Source organism: Mobula hypostoma, chromosome 14 (assembly GCF_963921235.1).
Source record: "Mobula hypostoma chromosome 14, sMobHyp1.1, whole genome shotgun sequence".
NCBI classification, from domain to species: Eukaryota; Metazoa; Chordata; class Chondrichthyes; order Myliobatiformes; family Myliobatidae; genus Mobula; species Mobula hypostoma.
Genome location: NC_086110.1, coordinates 66,457,421 through 66,482,781, shown reverse-complemented (window position 1 = coordinate 66,482,781; position 25,361 = coordinate 66,457,421). Strand labels below are relative to the sequence as shown.

At 42.9% G+C, this 25,361-nt stretch overlaps 1 protein-coding gene across 1 annotated transcript in view; it reads right to left on the bottom strand.

Moving 5' to 3' along the window:
- adamts18 (ADAM metallopeptidase with thrombospondin type 1 motif, 18) overlaps nucleotides 1-25,361 on the bottom strand; it is a 348,492-nt gene that overhangs the window by 114,380 nt on the left and 208,751 nt on the right. The window contains exon 9 of the mRNA XM_063067228.1: nucleotides 6,923-7,018. Within this exon, the coding sequence (XP_062923298.1) occupies nucleotides 6,923-7,018 (96 nt within the window). The remainder of the gene's footprint in view (nucleotides 1-6,922; nucleotides 7,019-25,361) is intronic.

The following is a 25,361-nucleotide window of genomic DNA, read 5'->3' as shown; positions in this document are numbered from 1 at the left end:
AGAGTGGATTGGGTCAGTGTAAAGGGGTGAATGGCATTGTGAGCCCAAATACGAGCTCAGCAGACCAAACCCAGGAGCATTGCAAAAAGACACGGTGGCTTACAAAAATGCCTCTAAAGTGACAAATCTCTCGAAATAAAATGTCTACAAGAAAGTTCACATCAAAGTTCAAGGTACTTACACATCACCATATACTACCCTGAGATTCATTTTCTTACAGGCATTCACAGTAGAGCAAAGAAACATATCAGAATCAATGAAAAGCTGTACACAAAGACTGACAAAAAAAATCATTGTGTAAAAGATGCCCAACAGTGCAAATACAAAAAAAAACAATAATAAAGAAATAAGTAAATAACATTGAGAACATGAGTTGCAGAGTCCTTGAAAATGAGTCGATAGGTTGTGGAATCAGTTCAGTGTTGTTGAGTGTGGTTGTCCACGCTGGTTCAGGAGTCTGATGGTTGAAGGGTAATAACTGTCCCTGACCCTCCTTTATCTCCTTCCCAATGGCAGCAGAGAGAAGAGAGTATGGCCCGGATGGTGGGAGTCCTTGTTGATGGATGCTGCTTTCTTGTGGCATGGGCCCTTGCAGACACGCTGAGTGGTGGGGAGAGTTTTTCCTCTGACGGACTGGGTCGCATCCACCACTTACTGTCAGCTTTCCCATTCTCTGTGGCTGAGTATCTTTAATTCTTGGCTTATAGAGACTGGCACTTTGCTTCCCAAGCTAGACTGTCCAGCTGAGCTGAAAGCGGCCAGTAAACAGCAGTTTCATTTGTAGTTCCATTTTGCCCCACCATTTCTAGTCTTCACTAAGAGGATTAACACTTGACATAAAAGGCGACATTAACTGATTGATTCCAGCTGAGGTAATCGCTTTAGCCCTAACCATGTTTAGTCCTTTCTGCAGGGAACCCCTATAGCAAGCAAATTGCAATCATGTGATAACTTCTGTGGTCTAATTGTTGGGGAAGAAAGAGATACAGTATAATTAACGTTAGCAACCCAGCCTTGGCGGTGTGCCAACATTCATCTCATGCCATCAGCTGAGGGCAGCTTTCCTCTTCCACTCTGTGATTCATCATTCCACGTTTCCTCTCAGCACACACTTTCAAGCTTCACGCTCAGTATCAAGTACTGGGCCGTAACCTCATCGAGATGTCGGTGTGCGCGCGGTCATCTCAACACCCCAGCAGACCTTATTTAAAGCAGACATTGAAACAGGGTTCAATTTTCTATCCTGAAGGCACAGACTCAGAATGCAAAGAGGCAGGCATGGTTGATAAAGATGCTCAGGATGTGCACTGCCTGGCTCTGTTGAAGACAATCACCAACTATCACAGGCTACCTCCAACCTTCAAGATTAAGCCCTGGGGCCCCTGAAGCCAGTTGGAGGTCAGTCAACTCAATAGCATGAGGTAGCGTAGCGGCTACCGTAACGCTTTACCGTGCCAGCAACCTGGGTTCAATTCTGCCACTGTCTATAAGGAGCTTGCAAGTTCTCTCCCTGACCATGTAGATTTTCTCTGGGTGCTCTGGTATCCTTCCTTATTTCAAAAAAAGCTTACGGGTTTGAGTTAGTCATTGTGAACATGCTACGTTGCCGTAGGAGGTATGGCAACATGAACATCCTTGGACTGTGTTGGTCATTAATGCAAATGACACATTTCATTATGCGTTTCACTACAAAGAAGGTTCACCAAATTGATTTCTGGGATGGCAGGACTTTCATATGATGAAAGACTGGATCGACTAGGCTTATACTCTGTGGAATTTAGAAGATTGAGGGGGGATCTCATTGAAACGTATAAAATCCTAAAGGGATTGGACAGGCTAGATGCAGGAAGATTGTTCCCGATGTTGGGCAAGTCCAGAACGAGGGGTCACAGTTTGAGGATAAAGGGGAAGCCTTTTACGACCGAGATGAGGAAAACCTTCTTCACACAGTGAGTGGTGAATCTGTGGAATTCTCTGCCACAGGAAACAGTTGAGGACAGTTCATTGGCTATATTTAAGAGGGAGTTAGATATGGCCCTTGTGGCTAAAGGGATCAGGGGGTATGAAGAGAAGGCAGGTACAGGGTTCTGAGTTGGATGATCAGCCATGATCATACTGAATAGCAGTGCAGGCTCAAAGGGCCGAATGGCCTACTCCTGCACATATTTTCTATGTTTCTATGTTTTGATGTACACAGAACAGTATAGCACAGGAACACATCCTTTGGCCCACAATGTGGTGCCCAACTAAAAGCAAACCAAAAACACCCAAACACTAATCCTGCTTACCTACATCATGTCCACATCCCTCCATCTTCCTTACATCCATGTGTCCATCCAAACATAGAAAACATAGAAAATAGGTGCAGGAGTAGGCCATTCGGCCCTTCGAGCCTGCACCGCCAGTCAGTATGATCATGGTTGATCATCCAGCTCAGAACCCTGTACCAGCCTTCCCCCCATACCCCCTGATCCCTTTAGCCACAAGGGCCATATCTACCTCCCTCTTAAATATAGCCAATGAACTGGCCTCAACTGTTTCCTGTGGCAGAGAATTCCACAGATTCACCACTCTCTGTGTGAAAAGGTTTTTCCTAATCTCAGTCCTAAAAGGCTTTCCGTTTATCCTCAGACTGTGACCCCTCGTTCTGGACTTCTCCAACATCCGGAACAATCTTCCTACATCTGGCCTGCCCAATCCCTTTAGGATTTGATATGTTTCAATAAGATCCCCCCTCAGTCTTCTAAATTCCAACGAGTATAAGCCTAGTCGATCCAGTCTTTCATCATATGAAAGTCCTGCCATCCCAGGAATCAATCTGGTGAACCTTCTTTGTACTCCCTCTATGGCAAGGATGTCTTTCCTCAGATTAGGGGACCAAAACTGCACACAATACTCCAGGTGTGGTCTCACCAAGGCCTTGTACAACTGCAGTAGCATCTCCCTGCTCCTGTATTCGAATCCTCTTGCTATGAATGCCAGCATACCATTCGCCTTTTTCACCGCCTGCTGTACCTGCATGCCCACTTTCAATGACTGGTGTATAATGACACCCAGGTCTCGTTGCACCTCCCCTTTTCCTAATTGGCCACCATTCAGATAATAATCTGTTTTCCTGTTTTTGCCACCAAAGTGGATAACCTCACATTTATCCATATTAAATTGCATCTGCCACGAATTTGCCCACTCACTTAACCTATCCAAGTCACCCTGCATCCTCTTAGCATCCTCCTCACAGCAAACACTGCCGCCCAGCTTCGTGTCATCCGCAAACTTGGAGATGCTGCATTTAATTCCCTCATCTAAGTCATTAATATATATTGTAAACAACTGGGGTCCCAGCACTGAGCCTTGCGGTACCCCACTAGTCACTGCCTGCTGTTCTGAAAAGGTCCCGTTTATTCCCACTCTTTGCTTCCTGTCTGCTAACCAATTCTCCACCCACAGCAATACCTTACCCCCAATACTGTGTGCTTTAAGTTTGCACACTAATCTCCTGTGTGGGACCTTGTCAAAAGCCTTTTGAAAATCCAAATATACCACATCCACTGGTTCTCCCCTATCCACTCTACTAGTTACATCCTCATAAAATTCTATGAGATTCGTCAGAAATGATTTTCCTTTCACAAATCCATGCTGACTTTGTCTGATAATTTCACTGCTTTCCAAATGTGCTGTTATCACATCTTTGATAACTGACTCTAGCATTTTCCCCACCACCGGTCAGGCTAACCGGTCTATAATTCCCCGGTTACTCTCTCCCTGCTTTTTTAAAAAGTGGGGTTACATTAGCCACCCTCCAATCCTCAGGAACTAGTCCAGAATCTAAAGAGTTTTGAAAAATTATCACTAATGCATCCACTATTTCTTGGGCTACTTCCTTAAGCACTCTGGGATGCAGACCATCTGGCCCTGGGGATTTATCTGACGTCTTTTATTTAACGTCTCTTTAAAGCCTCAAATGTATTTTCCTCTACCACCATACTAGACAGCGCATTCCAGGCATCCACCATTTTCTGAGTAAAAAACTTACCCCTCAATTCCCTACCCCAGCCCACCTTCAATCCATGCCCTTTGGTATTAGACATTTCGATCCTGGGAAATGGATACTCTCTGCCCACTCTTTCAATGCCACTCAAAATCTTATAAATCACTTTCAGCTCTCTCTCAGCCTCCAGCGCTCCAGAGAAAACAACCTAAGTTTATCCAGCCTCTCATGATAGCACATGCCCTCTAAACCAGGCAGCATCCTGGTAAACCTCTTCTGCACCCTTTCCAAAGCCTCAACATCCTTCCTATAGTGCAGCAACCAGAACTGTGTGCAATACTACAAATGTGGCCTAACCAGGGTTTTATAGATTTGCAACATAACTTCTTAACTTTTGAACTCAGTGCCTCAACTAATAAAAGCAAGAATTCCATAAGTCTTCTTAACCACCCAATTTACATGTCTAGCCACTTTCAAAGAGCTATGAACTTAGACCCCAAGATCCCTCTGCTCAGCAACAATGTCAAGGATTTTGCCCTTAACATAGTACTGTTTCCCTGCATTTGCTCTACCAAGGTGCAACATTTCACATTTGGTTAAACTCCATCTGGGATTTCTCTGCCCATATCTGTAACTGATCTATATTGTGATGTATTCTTTGCCAGTCTACTACATTATGTAAAACTCCACCAATCTTGGTATCATCCGCAAACTTACTAACTTACCCATCTACATTTTCATCCAGGTCACTTATACACAACACAAAACAGCAGAAGCCCAGCACAGATCCCTGTGGAACACCATTAATTCTCCTGTCTCCTGAGGAGACTGAGGTCCTTTAACACCTGCTGGACGATGCTGAGGATGTTCTACGAGTCTGTGGTGGCCAGTGCGATCATGTTTGCTGTTGTGTGCTGGGGCAGCAGGCTCAGGGTGGCAGACACCAACAGAATCAACAAACTCAATCGTAAGGCCAGTGATGTTGTGGGGATGGAACTGGACTCTCTGACGGTGGTGTCTGAAAAGAGAATGCTGTCTAATTTGCATGCAATCTTGGACAATGTCTCCCATCCACTACATAATGTACTGGGTGGGCATAGGAGTACATTCAGCCAGAGACTCATTCCACCGAGATGCAACACTGAGCATCATAGGAAGTCATTCCTGCCTGTGGCCATCAAACTTTACAACTCCTCCCTTGGAGGGTCAGACACCCTGAGCCAATAGGCTGGTCCTGGACTTATTTCCTGGCATAATTTACAGATTACTATTTAATTATTTATGGTTTTATCACTATTTAATTATTTAAGGTGCAACTGTAACGAAAACCAATTTCCCTCGGGATCAATAAAGTATGACTATGACTAATTACAGTCCTCCAGCTTGAGTAAGTCCCTTCAACCACTATTCTCTGTCTTCTATGCAGAAAGCAGTTCTGAATCTAAACAACTAATTTGCCACAGATCCCATGCATCTTAATCTTCTGGATTAGCTTCCCATGAGGACTTTGTCAAACACATTACTAAAATCTGTGAGGACAACATCCACTGACTTACCCTAATTGAGCTCTCTCATCATTTTGTCAAGAAACTCAATCAAGTAGGCAAGTCATGACCTACTACACACAAAGCCATGCTGGCTCTCCCTCATTAGGCCATGGGTTTCCAAATGCTCATATATCCGATCCCTCAGAATTTACTCCAGCAATTTCCCTACAACTGACGTGAAGCTAACTGGTCTATAGTTCCCAGGATTCTCTCTTTTTCCCTTTGAAATAGAGGCACAACATTAGTCATTCACCAGTCCTCCAGGACTTCGCCTGTGGCTAGAGAAGACACGAAGATACTGGTCAACGGCCCAGCAATCTCATCTCTTGCCTCCTTCAATAACCAGGGGTAAATCCTATCAGGCTCTGCGGACTTCTCCTCGTTAATACTGAATAGAAGGCCCAACAATTCCTCCTCCTTGACCTCTAAATGTCCTAATGTATTTATACACACAGTACTGATCTCCTGGTCCTCCATATCATTTTCCTTGATAAATACTGAAGCAAAGTACTCGTTAAGTACCTCCTCATATTCTCCACATCCAAACAAATGTTTCCCCCTTTACCCTTGAGTGGTCCCACCCTCTCCCTAGTTATCTTTTTGCTCATGATGTATATAAAGAATGCCTTGGGATTCACCTTAATCCTACTTGCCAAGGACTTTTCATGGCCCCTACATGTGAGAAATAAATCTAACCTTCAAATTCACATAGATTGCTTCAGGGGTAAATGTCCTTGCCATTAACACAGTGGTGGACAGGTATTAATAAGTGAGCCTTAGGAAACTTGAGCGGAATCACCAAAGGTTTCAATTGGATCAGCTTTGTTCTTCTTCGACTGCCTGAAGCATTGTAAAAGATAGTGAAGTCCAGAAATGCTCAGGACATGCTCTCTTCTCGCTGCTGCCATCAGGAAGGAGTTAGAGGAGCCTCGGAACTTGCACCACCAGTGTTCAGGAAACGTTATTACCCCTCAACCATCAGGCTCTTGAACCAAAGGGGACTACTTCACTTGCCTCGCCACTGAAATGTTCCCACAACCAATGGGCTCACTTTCAGGTACTCTTCATCTTATGTTCTTGATATTTATTGCTTATTTATTATTACTCCTTCTTTGTTTGTGTTTGGACAGTTTGTTGTCGCCTGCACTCTGATGAACACCCTAGTTGGACGGTCTTTCATTAATTCTGTTACAGTTATTATTCTATAGATTTGTTGATAATGCCCACAAGAAAATAAATCTCAGGATTGTATATGGTGATATATATGTATTTTGATAATAAATTTACTTTGTAATTTGAAATCTCGTCATCTAGATTGAATTTTGTCATGAACTAACCATCAGTGAGCAATATTGGTGGTAGTGTCTGATGCCCAGAAGACACTTACCTTATTAGGTCCACACACTGTTCCCTCTGCAGCTGGCATAAACTTAGTTTCACATCTGTGGCCACTCCTGTGACACCAAAGAGCTTTGCAAATATCCTAGAGTGATTAGAAAAGGAAGAATGTGAGCAAAACTACATGCAGTGCAGCACCACGAAACAATGACAACCTTGCAGTAAGACCAAGGAAGTGATTATGGACTTCAGGAAGCTGTACTTCATTCGGAGTACGTCACCAAAGGCTCCAGCAAATTTCTACGCAGGTGCCATGGAGAGCATTCTGACTGGAGGCTTCAATGCACAGGATCAAAAAAAACGCTGCAGAGGGTTATAGACTCAGTGAGCTTCATCATGTCCCCACCATCGAGTCCATCCTCGAAAGGCGATGCCTCAAGAAGGCAGCACTCATCATTAAGGACTCTCACCATTCAAGATATGCCCTCTTTTCATCATGACCATCAGGGAGGAGGTGCAGAAGCCTGAAGATGCACATGTAATGTTTTAGGAACAGCTTCTATCTCTCCACCATTAGATTTCAGAATGGTTCATGAAAACCATCCCACTATCTTGCTCCCATTATGCACTCGAAAAGGACAATCTAATCCTCTTTCGGAGGCATTGATTGATTTCATCTCCATCATTACACTGAATGAGCTCCTGATCAGAATCAGTCTGCACAGATAAAAAAGATTCAGCTTACAACCCCTCCACTGCCCACAGCTTTTGACCAAAAGCTTTAATCTGTATCCCCCTGGTCCTTTGCCACAGGGCACAGTCCCAGAGAAGAAAATCCCTATACAACAGAGATGAGGAGAAAATTTTTTAACCATAGGGTGATGAATCAATGGTATTCGTTGTCACAGTCTGTGTGAAGACCAAGTCACTGGGTATATTTAAGGCAGAGGTTGATAGGCTCTTGATTAGAAATGGTGTCAACGGCTGACAGGGATAATAAATCAACCATGATAGAATGGCAGAGCTGACTCGATGGGCCAAATGGCCTAATTCTGCTCCTATGTCTTATGGTCTTATGGGCCTGTCTGCTCATAGGAATAGCTCCTGATAATTTTACTAGATGTAATCCAACTACTACTTCCCACAATAGGCACAAGGAGAAACCAATGACTTCTCACTGTTACGCCTACGGAACAACAGTCACCTTTACATTGTAGGAGAGATATGGTCGATATAATCAGAAATATCAGCAACCCACCGTGATAATATTATTAAATATTAGGCTTTCGACATATTTGTTCCAAATTTCACTTTAAACTAGACTGAAACTGATTATAAATGAGATAAGCAAGAGCTGGTCTCTTGGGCTGAGGTCACTATTGAATAATTTTAGCAGAAGATTAAAAGAACTGACAGAAAGATATTAAGTTTCACTTCGGCTTTCACTAATCTTCAGTGAGAAGTTATTTCTGGGAAGACAGATGGGATTAGTTTAAGGTGGCATCATTATTAGATGGAAATAGACCTCTTTGGACTACTGCGTCCATGCCAGCCATAATACATCCAATTACAGCACTCCTGCCCTGAACCACTTTTGATCCCCCCCCATATTTTCAACTGTTCCCCCACCAATTCAACCACTCACTGAAAACATTCGAGGCAATGTGCTCCCCCTCTGTGAATCTCTCAACTCGCACATTGTCGGGATGCGCGTGGAAACTGGGCCACCAGAGGAACCTCACGAGGTCACAGAGACAATGAGCAAATTCCACATGATGCAGTCTGGCATGAACTTAAGTCTCTGGCACCACGAGCTCGTGGCCTTACCAACTGCGTCATTTTTTAATGTATATAAGCACTCGAGCAATGAAAGGCTGGAGCGCTGTGCAAAAGTCTTAGGCATCCTAACTACATATACATGCTGAAGACTTTTGCTAAGTACTGTATTTGGTCAATAAAACCAGTGTCCTCTACATTCCATTAGCAGTGTTGCTCAAGATTTCTAGAACGTTCTTACCTCAAACCTAGTGGTATGTATTTTCAAGCTCTTTTTAATCCTCTGCCTGGTGGAAGTGGAAGAAAATAATTCAGGTGGGAGGAGTCTTTGCTTATGTTTGCTGCTTTCCCGAGGCACTGCAGAATTTAGTCAGAGTCCATAAAGGGGAGGCTGGCATTCTTGGCGGACTAAGTTGTGCCCACAACTCTCAGTAATTTCTTGCGGTCATGGCAGTTGACACGCAAAGCAGTGATACAGCTGGACTGATCCCCTGACTGGCAGTTGTTCAACAACAGGCAAGTCCATGTGGAACTTGCGACTTGCTCAAAATTTCCTGAATTTTCAACATTTTGAGTCCAGTGTCTGCAGAATCTGTGTTTATCCTCTCCATTCCATTACCAGTTTGCTCTCTTCCTCACAATTCCTACAAGCTAATTTCCTGCAAGAGCTTCAGATCCTGATCTGACATCTAAAAATGATGGTTCCAGCTGTTTTGGCATCGGGAGATGAGGCCAATATTCCACTGAGTTCCACGTGGACTTGCCTGTTGTTGAACAACTCCAACCGGAGGAGCAGTCCGGATGAATCACAGGTTGGTATGCCAACTGTTCTATCCGTTACCACAAGAAATTACAGAGAGTTGTGGGCACAGCTCAGTCCACCATGAATATCAGCCTTCCCTCTATGGACTGTGTCTATCCTTTGCTCTGGAAAGCAGCCATCATGATAGTAAACACACGAAATTCTGCAGATGCTGGAAATTCAAAACAATGTACACAAAATACTGGAGGAATTCAGCAGGTCAGGAAGCATCTATGGAAATGAATAAAGAGTCGACGTTTCAGGCCGAGACCCTTCTTCAAGACTGAAACGGAAGGGGGAAGACGCCAGAATAAAAAGTTTGCATGAGGAGAAGGGTGCTTTTGTAGAGTAATGTATTTCTCAACATGGAGTGGAGAGCGAGTTTGCAAATCTGGCGGGAGCAAAGGATGTTGGGAATGGCGAGGGTGGAGTGCCGCAGAATGGGTGTGGTACAGGTGATAAGAGAAGAAGTGCCAAGGGCGGGGGTGGCCCAGGTGCTGCCACTAGGCAAAGTCATTAGATTCCAAACAATTGGTTTAATAATCATCACAGAATGCCACTCTGGTACTTCCAGCTCACTCCTCTCTCCCTTTCCCTTTTCCAACCATGATTCCCCACTCTCTGTCCCCATCCCACTCTCAGTCCACAATAGAGAACCATATCACTGTGACTAGTAGTGTACAGCAGGGATCGATTGTTGCTTGCCATCTACTTTATCTCGGGTTTTCACTGTCCTCTGTATTTTGCTCTGATACCCTAATTCTGACCCGGGTTAGCCAGTGGATGAAGAGGAGGGGGTTGGGTCCACTGCAGTTCCTATTGCCAGAATTTTGTAGAGATTGTCAGATCAAGCTGTGGTCAAGTGACCTCTTACCACTGAGATACAATCAGGGTTAGCTTGAATTGTCACATGGTTATCGAAACATACAATAAAATGTGTCACTTGCGTTAACGACCAACACAGTCTGAGGACGTGCTGGGAGCAGCCCACAACATTGGAATATGGGTGGAAACTACAGGAGATAGAGGAATGGTCACGGGGAGAAGGTACCAACTCCTTATGGACGGTGGCGGGAATTGAACCTCGATCTCCGACACTGTCATTGTACTACACTAACCCTATGCTACCATGTCGCCCTACACTCTATGTGGTCTCCACAAAGGTACAGACTGACAGCAGTGGGAATTGAACCCGGATCGCTGGCGCTATAAAGCGTTATGCTATCTGCTACACTACCGCCCTGCTCTCCAGTTCATTTCCCAGTGGGAGTCTGTGGAATACCAATTAGCCATCCTGCCTAGAGCTTGTCCCATTTTCACCAGACTGGTTTGGTTAAAACTGAGTGGAATGAATACCCATTCTGGTCGGTCTGGTTGAATGGAGATGCCATCAGACAGGGTCTTTGAAAAGGTCCTTTCCCCCCCTGTTTGAGTTCAGTTAACAGTGAGTGTGAAACAGGTATCCAACCTGAACCTTGTGCTGCTCTTCATAGACAGGTTCAGTTAGAAGCAAATAGCGAACTGCTGAAGGTTCTCTGTGGGTTAGGCGGCATCTCTGGAGACAGAGGGATGCTGGATGTTTCTAGGCCTGTTTTTGCACTGTATTGCTCTTTGACCCTATAACTTGAGGTAGCTTACTGACTTACTGCTGGTTACACTGTTGCCGTTTGGGGCAGCAATGAAGGTCTTCCATCTCTGTCTGTCCATACCATCACACACAGATGATGAAGAATTCTTCTCCATTGCTGTTTCTATAACAATTTTGTTTTACCAGAAGGGGTTGTTAGCTCGGGAAGGCTGGTGGACCACTCGTAGTCTGGCCTCTACCCTTTGACCTGTTTGGTATGGATAATCCTACCCAGGAGGCAAAGCACAAGCAGTGACCCTAGCCAACATAGCTCTCCAAGTCATTGAGGCACGCAAGCCTCCTAATCCTATGACAAGTCTGCGATCCTCTTGAAGGATAGCTTGAGGTAGATTATAGTTGTATTAGATTGGACACATTAGGAACACAGTTAAACTTTTAAGTCAGAGCTCGAACTGAAAGTTTATCTGCCTGAATCATTAACTGTGCTCTTGATACCCAGGTGCCACATGAAATGAGGAGCACAGGAGATTGTGCAGATGCTGGAAATTCAAAGCAACATGTACAAAATGTTGGAGGAACTCAGCATGTCAAGCGCCATTATAGAGGAGAGTAAATAGTCAGTGTTTCAGACCAAGACCCTACATCAGGCATTTATCCAGCATTTTGTGTGTGGTGCATGAATTTATATGCCTTTCCAGGGTCTTCTGCTTTACTTTTGATTTTAAGCAGCTGACATACCTTGGACAGAAATAAAGTTCTGTGATTAGCTTAAAAAAATCACCAAAGGAACACAAAAGGGAAATGTGGGAATGTTGAACATGAATAAAAGGATTTTTTTTTAATTTAAAGTACTTACTTACAACAGCAGTTTAATACTTTGGCAACAAACTGACTTGTGGTATTATGAGCCCATTTGTAATAATAGCATATGTTCCAGGGAAATTGAATTCTCCCACATCTGCCAGATGTATAAAGGTCAAAGAATTAAGGGGGATGGCATTTCTCTGTAATTCTTTTCAGATTAAATTCTGTAAATTTGCAGTGAATATTTTAGTCACAGAAGTCACAGAGAAGTACAGCACAGAAACTAGCCCTTTGGCCCATCTAGTCTTTGCCAACACCTTTTGAACTTCCTACTCCCATCGACCAGCATTGGGACCACAGCCCTCCATATCCCTACCATCCGTGTACCTATCTAAACTTCGCTTAAAAGTTGATATTGAGCTCACATGCACCATTTGTGCTAGCAGCTCATTCCACACTTACAACCCTCTGAGTGAAGAAGTTTCCCCTCATGTTCCATGTAAACTTTTCACCTTTCACCCTTAACGCATGACTTCTGGTTGCAGTCCCACCAAACCTCAGTGGAAAAAACCTGCTTGCATTTACCCTGTCTATACCCCTCATAATTTTGTATACCTTTGCCAAATCTCCTCTCAATCCTCTATGTTCTGAGGAATACAGTCCTAACCTATTCAATCTTTCCGTATAACTCAGGTCCTCCAGACCTGGCAACATCCTTGTAAATTTTCTCTGTACTCTTTCAATCTTATTTACATCCTTCCTGCATGTAGATGAACAAAATGGCACACAACACTCCAAATTAGCGCTCACCAACGTTTTATACAACTTCAACATAACATCTGATTTCATGCATCGCATTAGCATGTAAAATGATTGGCAGCAACGTGAGCTAATGTACATGTACAAAAGAATATGTGAATGAGAGATTGAGTGAAAATAACCTCAAATAAGGCATGAAAGCATCACAATTCTGTACTTGTGTGTTATTCCAAAGCATGTTTCCAATCAATGTTCTTGCATAGGTATGCTTTTCAAATCACAAGGTGAAAAGGGCTCCATCTTGACTCTCATCTGAACTGTAAAGTAGAAGTCCCAGTGGAGTTAGTAATTGTAAACGCATTACACAGTTACATTAGACACATCAATACAGGAGGATGAAGAAATGTTGCATGTCCACTTTGAATCTCATCAAATTCTATCGACGTACCATACAAAGCATCCGATTCCGGTACATCAAGGCTTGGTAGGGTAACCTTTCTGCCTGGGACTGCAAGGAACTGCAGAGGGTTGTTGATATGGCTCAGCTCATTGTGGAAACAAACCTCCCATCAATGCACTTTGTCTAAACTTGGGTAAAGTGGCCAGTATTCTCTTCTCTCCCACCTCACATTGGGCAGAAGATACAAAAGTCTGAGACCGTGCACCTCCAAGCTGAAGGACACTTCTACCCTGCTGTTTTTTAAGACTAGTAATGGTCCACTAGTACCATAAGATGGACTGTCGAGCTCACAATCACATCATTCAGAAAGGGTAAGATGAAGGAACAGACACCAGTCCTTACCGAGGGTTTAGAATTGGAAAGAGTGAGCAATTTCAAGTTCCTGGGTGCCAATATCTCTGAGGAACTACCCTAGGCCCAACGTATCGATGCAGTTATAAAGAAGGCACAACAGCGGCTATATTTTATCAGGAGTTTGAGGTGATTTGGTTTGTCAGCAAAAACACTTACAAATTTCTGTTGATGTACCATGAAGAGCATTCTAATTGGCTGCATCACCTTCCGCTATGGGGGGAGGGGGAATTTGCACAGTTTCAAAATAAACTGCAGAAATTTGCCTACTTAATCAGCTCCATCAATAGCCTCCCCAGTATCCAGGACTTCTTCAAGAGGGCAGCATCCATCATTAAGGACCCCATCACCCAGGTTGTGCCTCCTTTTCATTGCCACTATCAGGAAGAGACACAGGGGCCTGAAGGCTCACACACAATGATTGAGGAACAACTTCGTGGCCTCTGCCATCAGATTTCTGAATGGAAATTCAACCCATGAACATGATCTCACAATTGTTTTTATTCTCTTTTTTCATTACTTACATAACTTTTTATATAAAAAGGAATTTACAGAATTATTATTGTGTACTGCTGTCATCTAACAACAGATTTTATAATGTATGCCAATGATATTAAATTGTATTCTGATTATGACTTTGAACCTTATTTTCTACCTGCATCGCTCATTTTCTATAAAAATAACATTTTTTCTGCTTTAATGGTATTGTTTCTCCTTGTACTATCTCAATCAGAATCAGAATCAGGTTTATTATCACTGGCATGTGTCATGAAATTTGTTAACTTAGCAGCAGCAGTTTAATGCAATACATAATATAGAACAAAAATAAATAAATACATAAATAAATAAATACAGTATACATTAAATGAATAGATTAATAACCGTGCAAAAACAGAAATAATATACATTAAAAAGTGAGGTAGTGTTCATGGGATCAATACACTGATGTGATGAAATGATCTGGATGGATGGCATGCAAAACAAAGTTTTTTTCTGTTCCTCAATATGTGACAATAATAAAACAATTTACCTGTTTTTTTCGAAGTAGCAATCTACCTTAATTGAAGATCTCTCAATGTCCTAGCCAATATTAATCTTTCAAAAAATGCTGCAAGTTATAACACCGAATGTAGGCCATTCAGCCCATTATGTCCATGTTGGGAAAAGATTTACAGTTAATCCCACTTTCCTGATCTTGGTTGTTACAGTATGTGTAGGTTATGGCTCTTCAATATGATGACTTCTTAAACACGGTGCGTGAACTGTCTCCAATGCCCTTTCAACCCCGAGCCCCAAGTCTCATTGAGTAAAGTATGCTTTCTTCAATCCATAGTCCAATGCACTTGAACTGACATCACCTTTGGTTACTGACCCCTTTGCCGAGGGAAAGAGAACCTTCACATTCCAGAGAAATACCAGTCAGTCAGTGAGTTGTGGTCATGCTACCAGGCAGAATCAGGTTTCATATCATTAACATAAGCCATGAAGTTTGTTGTTTTTGCAGCAGCGGTAAAATGCATCACATAATAAAACTGAATTACAGTAAATATATATATAATAGTTAAATTAAATAAGTAATGCAAAGAGGTAGTGAGGTAATGTTCATGGGTTCAATGCCCATTCAGAAATCAATGGCAGAGGAGAAGAAGCTGTTCTTGAATCACTGAGTGATTAAATCGTCCTAGGTTGGTGATGGAAGTGTGGCAATAATTGCGGGCTGTCCAACACGATCCTCACTGATTTGATTTGATGCAAGTAACCCATCTCACTGTATATTTTAATGGACACGTGACAAAAATTGTTCACCCTGTATAGGCCCCTCATAATTATCCTCATCACCCCTGAAGAAAATAACCCCAGTCGAAACCGTCTCTCCTCATAACTAATTGCCCATCCCTGGCAAAGTCCATGTAAATCTCCCCTCCTCTTGCTCGGTCACATCCTTCTTATCATACAGTGAACTGAACTGCACGATACACAATACACTAACTGTGGACTAATGTTTTATCCAGTTCAATCCAGATAAAGTGATTAACTTTGTTTCTCACAGGTACATTGAAGTGTGTCAGTTGTGTTAATGACCAGCACAGTCCAAGTATGTGCTGGGGACATCCTGCAAGTGTCTCCATGCAAAAGGCACCAGTACAACATGCCCTCTGATTTCTAACCTGTATTGGCATCCATCAGTCTAGTGAGACCTTGGATTTGCACCTTGGAAGGTTTTCAGGGTGCAGGCCTGGGCAAGGTTGTATGGAGGACCAGCAGTTGCCCATGCTGCAAGTCTCCCTCTCCATGCCACCGATGTTGTCCAAGGGAAGGGCATTAGGACCTGTACAGCTTGGCACCGCTGTTGTCACAGAGCAATGTGTGGTTAAGTGCCTTGCTCAAAGACACAACACACTGCCTCAGCTAAGGCTTGAACTAGTGACCTTCAGATCACTAGATGAACTCCTTAACCACTTGGCCACGTGCCAACACTTTCTAAAGTTATGATGGCACCAGTGATTAATGATTCCTCAGGCAACATCTTCCAGATAGCCAACCTTTTCGAAGTTTCAGGCCAAGATCTTTCATCAGGACAGGACAGGAAGGAGGCTAAAGCCAGAATAAGAAGGTGGTGGGGGGTGGGGGGGGGGGTGCGGGGGAATGGAAAGAGCACAAGTTAGATCACCAGCTGTTTGCTTTCGCATTCTGTGCTTCAGCCAATAAAGGCAGTCTGTGGGATCTCACTGAGAACACATTAGCTGCCTTTTCCCCCCTTTCTAAAGGCACCGTCAATGCACTTCACAAACATTTCATTGACTGTGAAGTGTTTCAGTATGTCCTAAGGACATTTAAAGTGCTGTACAAATATAAGCCCTTTCTTTGTTCTCTTCCCTCCAGTCAAGAATGGGCTGGTAATATCTTAGCTTCATATTTACAAAACTAACTCACTTCTTAATTTTTTTAAATTTAGAGTTACAGTGTGGTCAGGCCCTTCCAGCCCAGTGAGTCGCACAGCCCAGTAACCCACCTATCTAGCCTAATCACAGTACAATTTACAACAGCAAATTAACCTACTAACATGAACGTCTTTGGACTGTGGGAGGAAACCAGAGCACCCAAAGGAAACCCACACTGTCACTGGGAGAATTACAGGTGGCACGGGAATTTAACTCAGAACTTCGACATCCCAAGCTGTATGGCCCATGCTGGCAAGATGGTGGCACACTTCATCACAGCAGCCTCTCTGGTCCCAACCAATGGTGTAATTACTCTTTACGCCTTTCTTATGATCTCAAGACACTGCTGGATATTGAGTCCTACACAGCTATCTCACTAGCTAGTTGCTGAATAGTGGTGGAGCTGCACAGTATGGGCTTGTTGAGTATGGTGTCGTCAAAGGCTACAGCCACCCAGGGTAAAAGGCGTTGGAAACCATGTGTGGTCTAAGAACCGGCGCAAATGATTGTCCGATATTTTTTTCCTTGTGATCGCAAGACCCTATTGCACATCGGTAATGTAGAATACTGCAAGTCCTCTTCATTGATCCATTGGTGAAACAGACAGCAAGGGAGAAGTTGTTGCACAGACCAGGCCCTCGTGCTGTGGCTTCACCTGTTGCAGTCGTCCAGGGGATGAGCTGCCAGTGTGGGAGAATGCAGAGGAGCAGCTAACGCACTGGAGTCCAGATTGAGTTGGAGTTTGGCCCCTCTCATCGTTTGCTCGGTGGAAGACAAGCTGGATTGTGTTCATGTGTGACTGCGCTAGCACATGATGAGAAACTGCTGCATGCTTGTTCCTGCAGAAACATGGCTCCAGGACAACATCCCATGCACCATCAATCTACCCGCCATGCCTACGGAATATTTAATATTTCAGTAATATTTGGGTAATATTGTCAAGATACTGTTTGATTAAGCATTCTTTGTGGTATATATAATGCATTGCCGGTTATACATAAAAGTAAGTAAATGGCATCTGTCATCACCCTACCATGTAATAAATGCGGGCCTCACTTAAAAATAAAGATGAAGTTATTCGAATTCTTGGCTCTCTTGTGTTCCTTTCAATTCACTTTTATGTTTTTAAGTTACAAAACACAACAATGCCACTCAGGGAATTATGCAAATATTGTCTTTTTTACTGTATGTGTTATTGTAGTTGTATGTGCTGTGTGCTGAGTCTGAATGTATGTACTGTGTTTTGCATGTTGACCTCAGGGGAACATTTTCATTTGTTTGTGTACATGCGTATAGCTGAATGACAATTCAACTTCAATTTGAACTTGAACTTGAACAGCGGTCATGCTGCTCTTAAAGGAATGGAAATCAATCTGTTCACAGACTTTGGATAGACCATCTCTTGAACTGAATCCCGTGGTCTGGCACCAAACCAACTGCTGGCATTGAGCCAATGCTGGCAACGTTCCTCATTAAAGAGGGTAACAATGGCACAGTTGGAAAAGTCATTCTGTCAAATCCTATCTCACTGACCGATCAGTGTTAAAACAAAATCCATTCGTTTCGCGCTGTGAATCTTGGATGTTTGACTGCTCATTAACTTAGTGTAATCATTTGACATTGCTGGGGCTTACTCAGCTGTGCATTGCTAAAGTTGTTTTAAAACAAAGGGGGAAAAAGTTGTCTTTGATAATCAGTCAGATTCCCATGGACCACAAGGTGGCTGCAAAGATTTCTTGAGGTACATTTCATAGGCTGACACTCGATAGACTGGTAGCAACACATGTTCCACTGAATCTGGCTCTGGCATTGTTCCTGTTGCTGTGTTGAGTAAATTACAGGTTCAAATCCTCATCCAGGACTTGGACTATGTCCTGGGCCCGGCACAGGGATGCAATCACAACCACAAGAGATTCTGCAGATGCTGTAAATCCAAAGGAACACATACAAAATGCTGGAGGAACTCAGCAGGTCTGGCAACGTCTCTGAACAAGAATAATCTCCTGTGGTCCACTGTCCTCTCCAACTAGGTTCTGTCTTCTTCAGCCCTTTATCTTTGACACCTATACCTTTCCAGCTTATATTCCTTCTCCCCTCCTCCCCACCTTCTTATTCTGGCTTCTTCTTCTTTACTTTCCAATCTTGATAAAAGGTCTTGGCCCGAAACGTCAACCATTTATTCCCCTCTATGTATGCTGCCTGACCTGCTGAGTTCCTCCAGCATTTTGTGTGTGTTACATAGATGAAGTCAATAGGAAGGCATGACAGTGTCTCAACTTTCTCAGGTGCACTGTTGAAAGTACGCTGACTAGTTGCATCATCGTCTGGTAAATCATTTCGAATATGCAGGAATGTAACCAACTACAGAGAGTAGCGGGCTCACACCAGTACTTCACCAGCACATCCCTCCCCATCACTGGTAGCACTTACATGAGGTACCTCCTCAAGAAGGTAATATCTATCATCAAAGACCACCTCCATCAGCTCATAGCTACCAGCAGGCAGGAGATAACTGAAGCTCCACAACACCAGGTTCAAGAACTGCTACGTCCCTTCAACCATTTGGTTATTCAACCAACCAGCACAGACTCTAATCACCACATCAATATAGCAACACTGTGACCACTTTGCAATACAATGGGTTTCTTTTGGTTCTAATTGTGTCCTTTCTTGTAAAAATTGCGCATGATTTATATTTAAATGTAATATTACAAGATAATTGCTCATTGCACCAGAACATACGTGCAGTTGTGTGTATGATGATAATCTTCACTTTGACTTTTATGTCCCACAGGCTGACCCTCCAATGCTCATGAACACCATCAGGCAGAGGTACAGGAGCCTGAAGACCCACACCTCAAGGATGGCTTCTTCCCTATTTTCATCAGCTTCTTGAACCAAACTGAAACTGTAAAACCTTAATTCTACCTCAGACTATATTTCCCTCAACCTGCACTGCACTAAGGTGCAGTAATTGTGTTTATTTTGTCAGGCAAGTTGTGTACAATTTATGTCAATTTAAGTTTATGTAATTTATGCTTGTCCTATTGGTGGGTGGAATGGTAGTATACACAAAATAATCTGCAGATGCTGGGATCAAAGCAACAAAATAGTATAGCGGATAGTGTAATGCTTTGCATATATTGGTGGTGGCATGGCAGTGTAGCGGTTACCACAATGCTTTACAGTACCAGCAACCCAGGTTCAGTTCCACCGCTGTCTGTAAGGAGTTTGTACGTTCTACCTGTGACCAAGTGGGTTTCCTACCTCATTCCAAAGACGTACCAGCTATTACATAGAAAATTTCAGCACGGTACAAGGCCTTCAGCTCACAATGCTGTGCTAATATTTTAACCTACTCTAAGATCAATGTAGCCTTCCCTCCTACATAGACTTCCATTTTTCTATCAGCCATGTGTCTAGTTAAGAGTTTTTGACATGTTCCCAATATATCTGCCTCTGCCACAACCCCACGCACTCACCACTCTTTGTAAAATTCTACCTGTGACATCGTGCCCCCTCCAAACATTCCCAGCTCTGGGAAAAAAAATCTCTGGCTAACAGGCTCATAGGAGTTAATCAGTTAATTAGACAGATCGGTGTAGTATGGGGGAGCAGTCTTGTTGGGATCGTAAGGATCTGTTACCATGCTGCATCTCTAAATAAATAATGTACCTAATATAAATAACATAATGTACTGTGCTGCAGCTGCAAAAAGCTCATTTTCATGGCACTTATACTCCACGTATACAAACAATGCTGCATTGTTTGATCCACAAAGAAGTAACTCCTCCCAATGTCAGGCCCAAAGTCAGGCCGAGCCAAAAGATCCTAAAGCAATAAAGCAAATTTTACAATACATCAAAAACTCCCAAGACAAACATTTTGTGTGTGTTCCTCAAGATTTCCAACATCTGCAGAATCTCCTATGTTTCTAAAACACTATTTGTTTCTTTCAAAAACTCTTTTATGCACCATCCTATGCTTTAAAGATTTGCAGTATTTGTTACACGTACATCGAAGCATCGAGTCATAGAGAGGAATGTCTGTCTCAACAGCCAACACGGTCTTTGGATATGCCAGGGGGCAGCCCGTGACTGTTGTCATGCTTACAATGCCAACATAGCATACCATACCCACAATTTACCAAACCTAACCCATACGTCTTTGGAACGCAGGAGGTAACTGGAACACTGAAGAAACCTAGGGAGTAGGTACAAGCTTCTTACAGAAAGCGTGGGAATTGAACCTGGGTCACTGGCGTTGTATACTAATTGCTACGCTGACGTACATTACTTGTTGATGGGGTTACTTATACCTAAAGTAAAACTAACCAGAGGAAATATTATTTTAGGGTATCCTGATGAAGTGCAAGATAATACAAATGTTTCAATCGCTTCTGTGATTTTATGGCTGAGGGATCCTCACTGCCCAGAGAAAAGGTACAGATTCAGTGCCAGGTGCACACAGCCTATAGGCTGTGTGAGATTAACAGGATAAATGAGTTTTTCTGGTTATGTGGTTCATTGCCTTTCAAATTATACTCCCATCAAGTCAGGCATATTTAATGAGAAATAAATCAGGCCCTCTCTGCAAGCTGCTTACAACCCAAACTGCGTCAACACGTGAATGGGCAATCAAATACCAGTCGAGGCGAGTCAATCAATAATTCACTGCTGTTCAGCTTGTTATTGTAAAACCGTAAGACATAAGAACAGAATCAAGCCACTTGGCCCATCGAGTCAACTCCATTCAATCATGGCTGATTTATTATCCTTCTCAACCCCATTCACCTGCTTTCTCCCCAGAACCTTTGATGCCCTACTAATCAATAACCTATCAACCTCCACTTTAAATATACCCAGTGGCTTGGCCTCCAAAGGTACTTTTGGCAATCAATTCCACAAATTGACCACACTCTAGCTAAAGAAATTCATCCACATTTCTTTTACAAAGAGACATCCGTGTATTCTGAGGCTGTGCCCTCTAGTCCTAGTTTCTCTCCCACTATAAGAAACATCCTCTTCACGTTCACTCCATCTGTGTCAGGGTTAGGCAATCTACGGCCCGTGGGCCAGATCTTGCCCGCAAAGGTACTTTGACCGGCCCACGAGCAAATATTGGGATACTATGCTTATCCGGCCCGTGGGCGATTTTTCCTTATTCTGAGTGTTTCACGCGACCACACTGATGGACATGCATGGCGCCTCGGTACACTGGCCCCAGGTTCCGTTTTGTTCCAAACCAAACGCTGGTATATACGAATAACAGGAAGGCAGACTACCTTATTAATATGTATTAGATACTCTCCGTGCACGGCAGGTTTTCAGATGGGATCGTTCGAATTTGTAAACAGAAACAGCGTCACTGTATTTTAACAAGAAATTCACACTAAATATCCAGATATTAACATGTGTTACGATACTTGTTGAATAACTCGTGTTTCGAAATAAAATCGAAGAAAAAAATTCCAATGGCAATGAATGCAAAACGCAGGAAGGTAGACACTGAGTGCCGAAATTTCCAAGACACTTGGACACTAGATTAGTTCTTCATCGAGCAAGCTGGGAAACCAGTTTGTCTCATTTGCCTAGAAAATGTTGCTGTGAAGAATGTGGTAAATATCAGGTAACATTACGAGACCCGCCATAGTGGAAATTTTAACAAGTTTACTGGGCAAGCAAGGAAAGATGAAGTTGAGCAAATGAAGGCTAGTTTCGGAAAACAAGCATCATTTTTTTGCCAAGAAAAGCAGTGAAAATGAAGGAAATACCCACGCCAGCTATGAAGTCTCAAAAAAGTAAAGCACAGATCCAGGCATTTTTGTGAATATGGTCCAAGAATTGAGAAAAGAGTTTTCATCTCGTTTTGCTGATTTTCGCTTGCATGCAAATAAGTTCAAGCTGTTTGCTACTCCATTTGACGTGGAAGTGGACACTGCATCAGAAATTTTTCAAATGGAATTGATTGAGATGCAGCGTGACAATATATTGAGATTGAAATTTCAATCTGAAGATGTGTCAGTGCTTGACTTCTATAGAAAATATATTCATCCAAGTGGGAAGTAGCCTAACTTAGTGGACCATGCAAAAAAGATGGCATCATTGTTTGGCAGCACTTATCTGTGTGAGCAATTATTTTCAAAAATGAAGCACACCAATAACCATTTGAGAACAAGACTGACTGAAGCCCATCTGGATAATGTCTTGCTCTTGCCATCAACAAGTCTGACACCCAATATTGAGAAGCTTTCAAGCAACAAACAGAATCAAGTTTCGCATTGATTTATCGACTGTTTGTATTAAAACAGTCAATTTACCACCATTCAATGCATCATGTTCATAGGTTTTATGTTTAAAGGTTCTTTGTGTCCCTTTAATAGATTCAAAAGATGCCTTCATTGAAATAAATTCCATCTAAACTGAGTTCTTTGATTACTAATAGGCATCCGTGGTTAAGCACAAATAATTTTCTAGCATGCGTTATTCATTAATTTGAGGCAAAACATAACTAGATGTATTTAAATAGGTAATTGCCATATTTCAAGTTTTTTTATGGCATTTATCTGGCCCACCGTCCACTCATTAATACGCGATCTGGCCCACAGAGGCAAAAAGGTTGCTGACCCCTGATCTATGTTGGACAGGTTTCAATGAGATCACCCGTCATTCTTCTAAACTCCACCAAGTACAGGCCCACAGCCATCAAATGCTCCTCGTATGTTAACCTTTTCATTCCCAGGATAATTCTAGTGAACCTCCTCTGGACAACTTCCAATGCCAGCAGATCCTTTCTTAGGTAAAGGACCCAAAACTGCTCACAATGTTCCTAGTGTAGTCTGACCAATGCCTTATAAAGCCTCAGTATTACATATTTGCTTTTATATTCTAGTCTTCTCAAAATGAATGTCAATATTGCCTTTATCTTTATTACCACCAACTCAACCTACAAGTTAATCTTATCCTACACAAAGTCTCCCAAGTCGCTTTGCACCTCTGATTTCTGAATTTGCTCCCCATTTAGAAAGTAGTCTATGCCTTTATTCCTCCTACTAAGTGCATGACCATACATTTCCAATATATTCCATCTGCCACTTCTTTGCCCATTCTTCTAATCTAAGACGTTCTGCAGACACCCTGCTTCCTTAACACTATCTGCCCTTCTACCTGTCATTGAATCTTCCACGAACTTGGCCAAAAAAACCATCAATTCTATTATCCATCATACAATCCCTACACTGACTCCTGCTGAACACCATCTCTCACCAGCAGCCAACCAGAAAAGGACCCCTTTATTTCCACTCTTTGCCTCCTGCCAGTCAGCCAATCTTCTACTCATGCTAGCATCCACATTATGGAGACCACATTGAGAATACTGAATGCAGTACGCTATACTGGAGGAGCTTTTTTCCAGCCCTGATGAAGCGTCACCCGGTAGAGGCTCTTCGGTCCCTGGTTGGTTAGAAAGGGAAGACAAAAAAAGAGGCAGATGTTCCATACCCTACAGTGGCTGTAAGAAGGACAAGGGTTGCTGCGGATGATAAATTTGTGAATGGAATTTAAGTTTCCAGAGCCATGAATGTTTGGGTTTCCTCAGGGTTTTCAGGTTTGATCCCAGGGTATAAAGACGTCTGATTAGTATGTTAATCGATCATTGTAAACTGTCTTGTGGTTATCCTAAGGTTAAACAGGTGGGATGCTGGGTGCAGGTTCACTTGGTCAGAGGGCCTGTTCTGCACTGTACCTCTAAGTAAAATAAAGTCAAAATTCAGGATTATTTATTGTCATTTTTCAGTACACAAGAGTAAAGGAGAACAAAATTATTGTTAATCCAGATCTGATACAGTATAAAAAGCAAACAATAAACTTAAAGACCACAATTTAAAAAAAAATACAAAAAAAATAATAAATACAAATATAAAAGAAATCCCACAAAACATCACTCAGGAATGGTGAATTATGAAGTAATTGGAATTGGTCTGTTATTGTCATATGTACTGAGATAGAGTGAAAATCTTTTCTTGCATACTGTTCATACAGATCAAATCATTGCACAGTGCTTTGAGAGAGAATAAGGTAAAACAATAACAGAATGCAGAATAAAGTGTAACAGCTACAGAGAAGGTGCAGTGCAATAAAGTGCAAAATCATAACGAGATAGAGTGTGAGGTCAGGAGTCCATCTTACCACAATAGGGAGCCATCTAACGTCCTTGAGCCTGCTGGTGATGGGGAAGGGGAAGGTGCATCTGGTGATCGACTCATATTGAAGGTGCCAGAGACTATGGAGGAGAATCAGTTGAAAACTGAGACTGAAGTGAAGAAAAAGAGTCTATTCTTGACTTCCAGTAAGATGACAATGCTCTCAGAGACAGTGGTCACTACGGGGCCAACGAAAGGTGCTATTGTCTTTTTCACAATGGCCAGACACTGCTGGACAGTAAGAACTTCAAGAACTGTAGGTCTGATCCATTGGCAAGTTGCTTGTCGGTGGAGAAGCTGGACTTGGTGCGGGCCATGTTGTTTGTTGCCTGCTACAGAGACGCGTCGGAGTCGGAGCACGGTGGCAGTGTGCAGCCTAACAGCGAATGATCGCCTCGCAGCGTAATCACAAGATCCTGTTGGACATTGGTAACGTGGAGTGCTGCAAGTCCAGTTTACAGGTTTAGTGGCAGGACCAACTGCAGGGGAGCGATGCGGCCTCCATTATAGTGCGGCCGAGGCCTCACGCCCTGTTACGCCTCAGTACAGATGACACCGGAGGTGGTGTGGAATGGCATCAGTGTTGCCCTCCAGTGTCCACTTGGTGGAAGACAAGTTGGATCGCATTCGTCTGCAGACTGTTGTGGAGTTGTTCTTGCGACAACATCAACAGACGTAGGGACTTGGGCTATATTATAGTTTTTGTGTGGCTGTTATGTTTACTGTTATATTATACAGTATGCGCTATACGTGCCTTGTGCTGTGTTTGACTATAGGTATTGTGCTTTGCACCTTGGCCCCAGAGG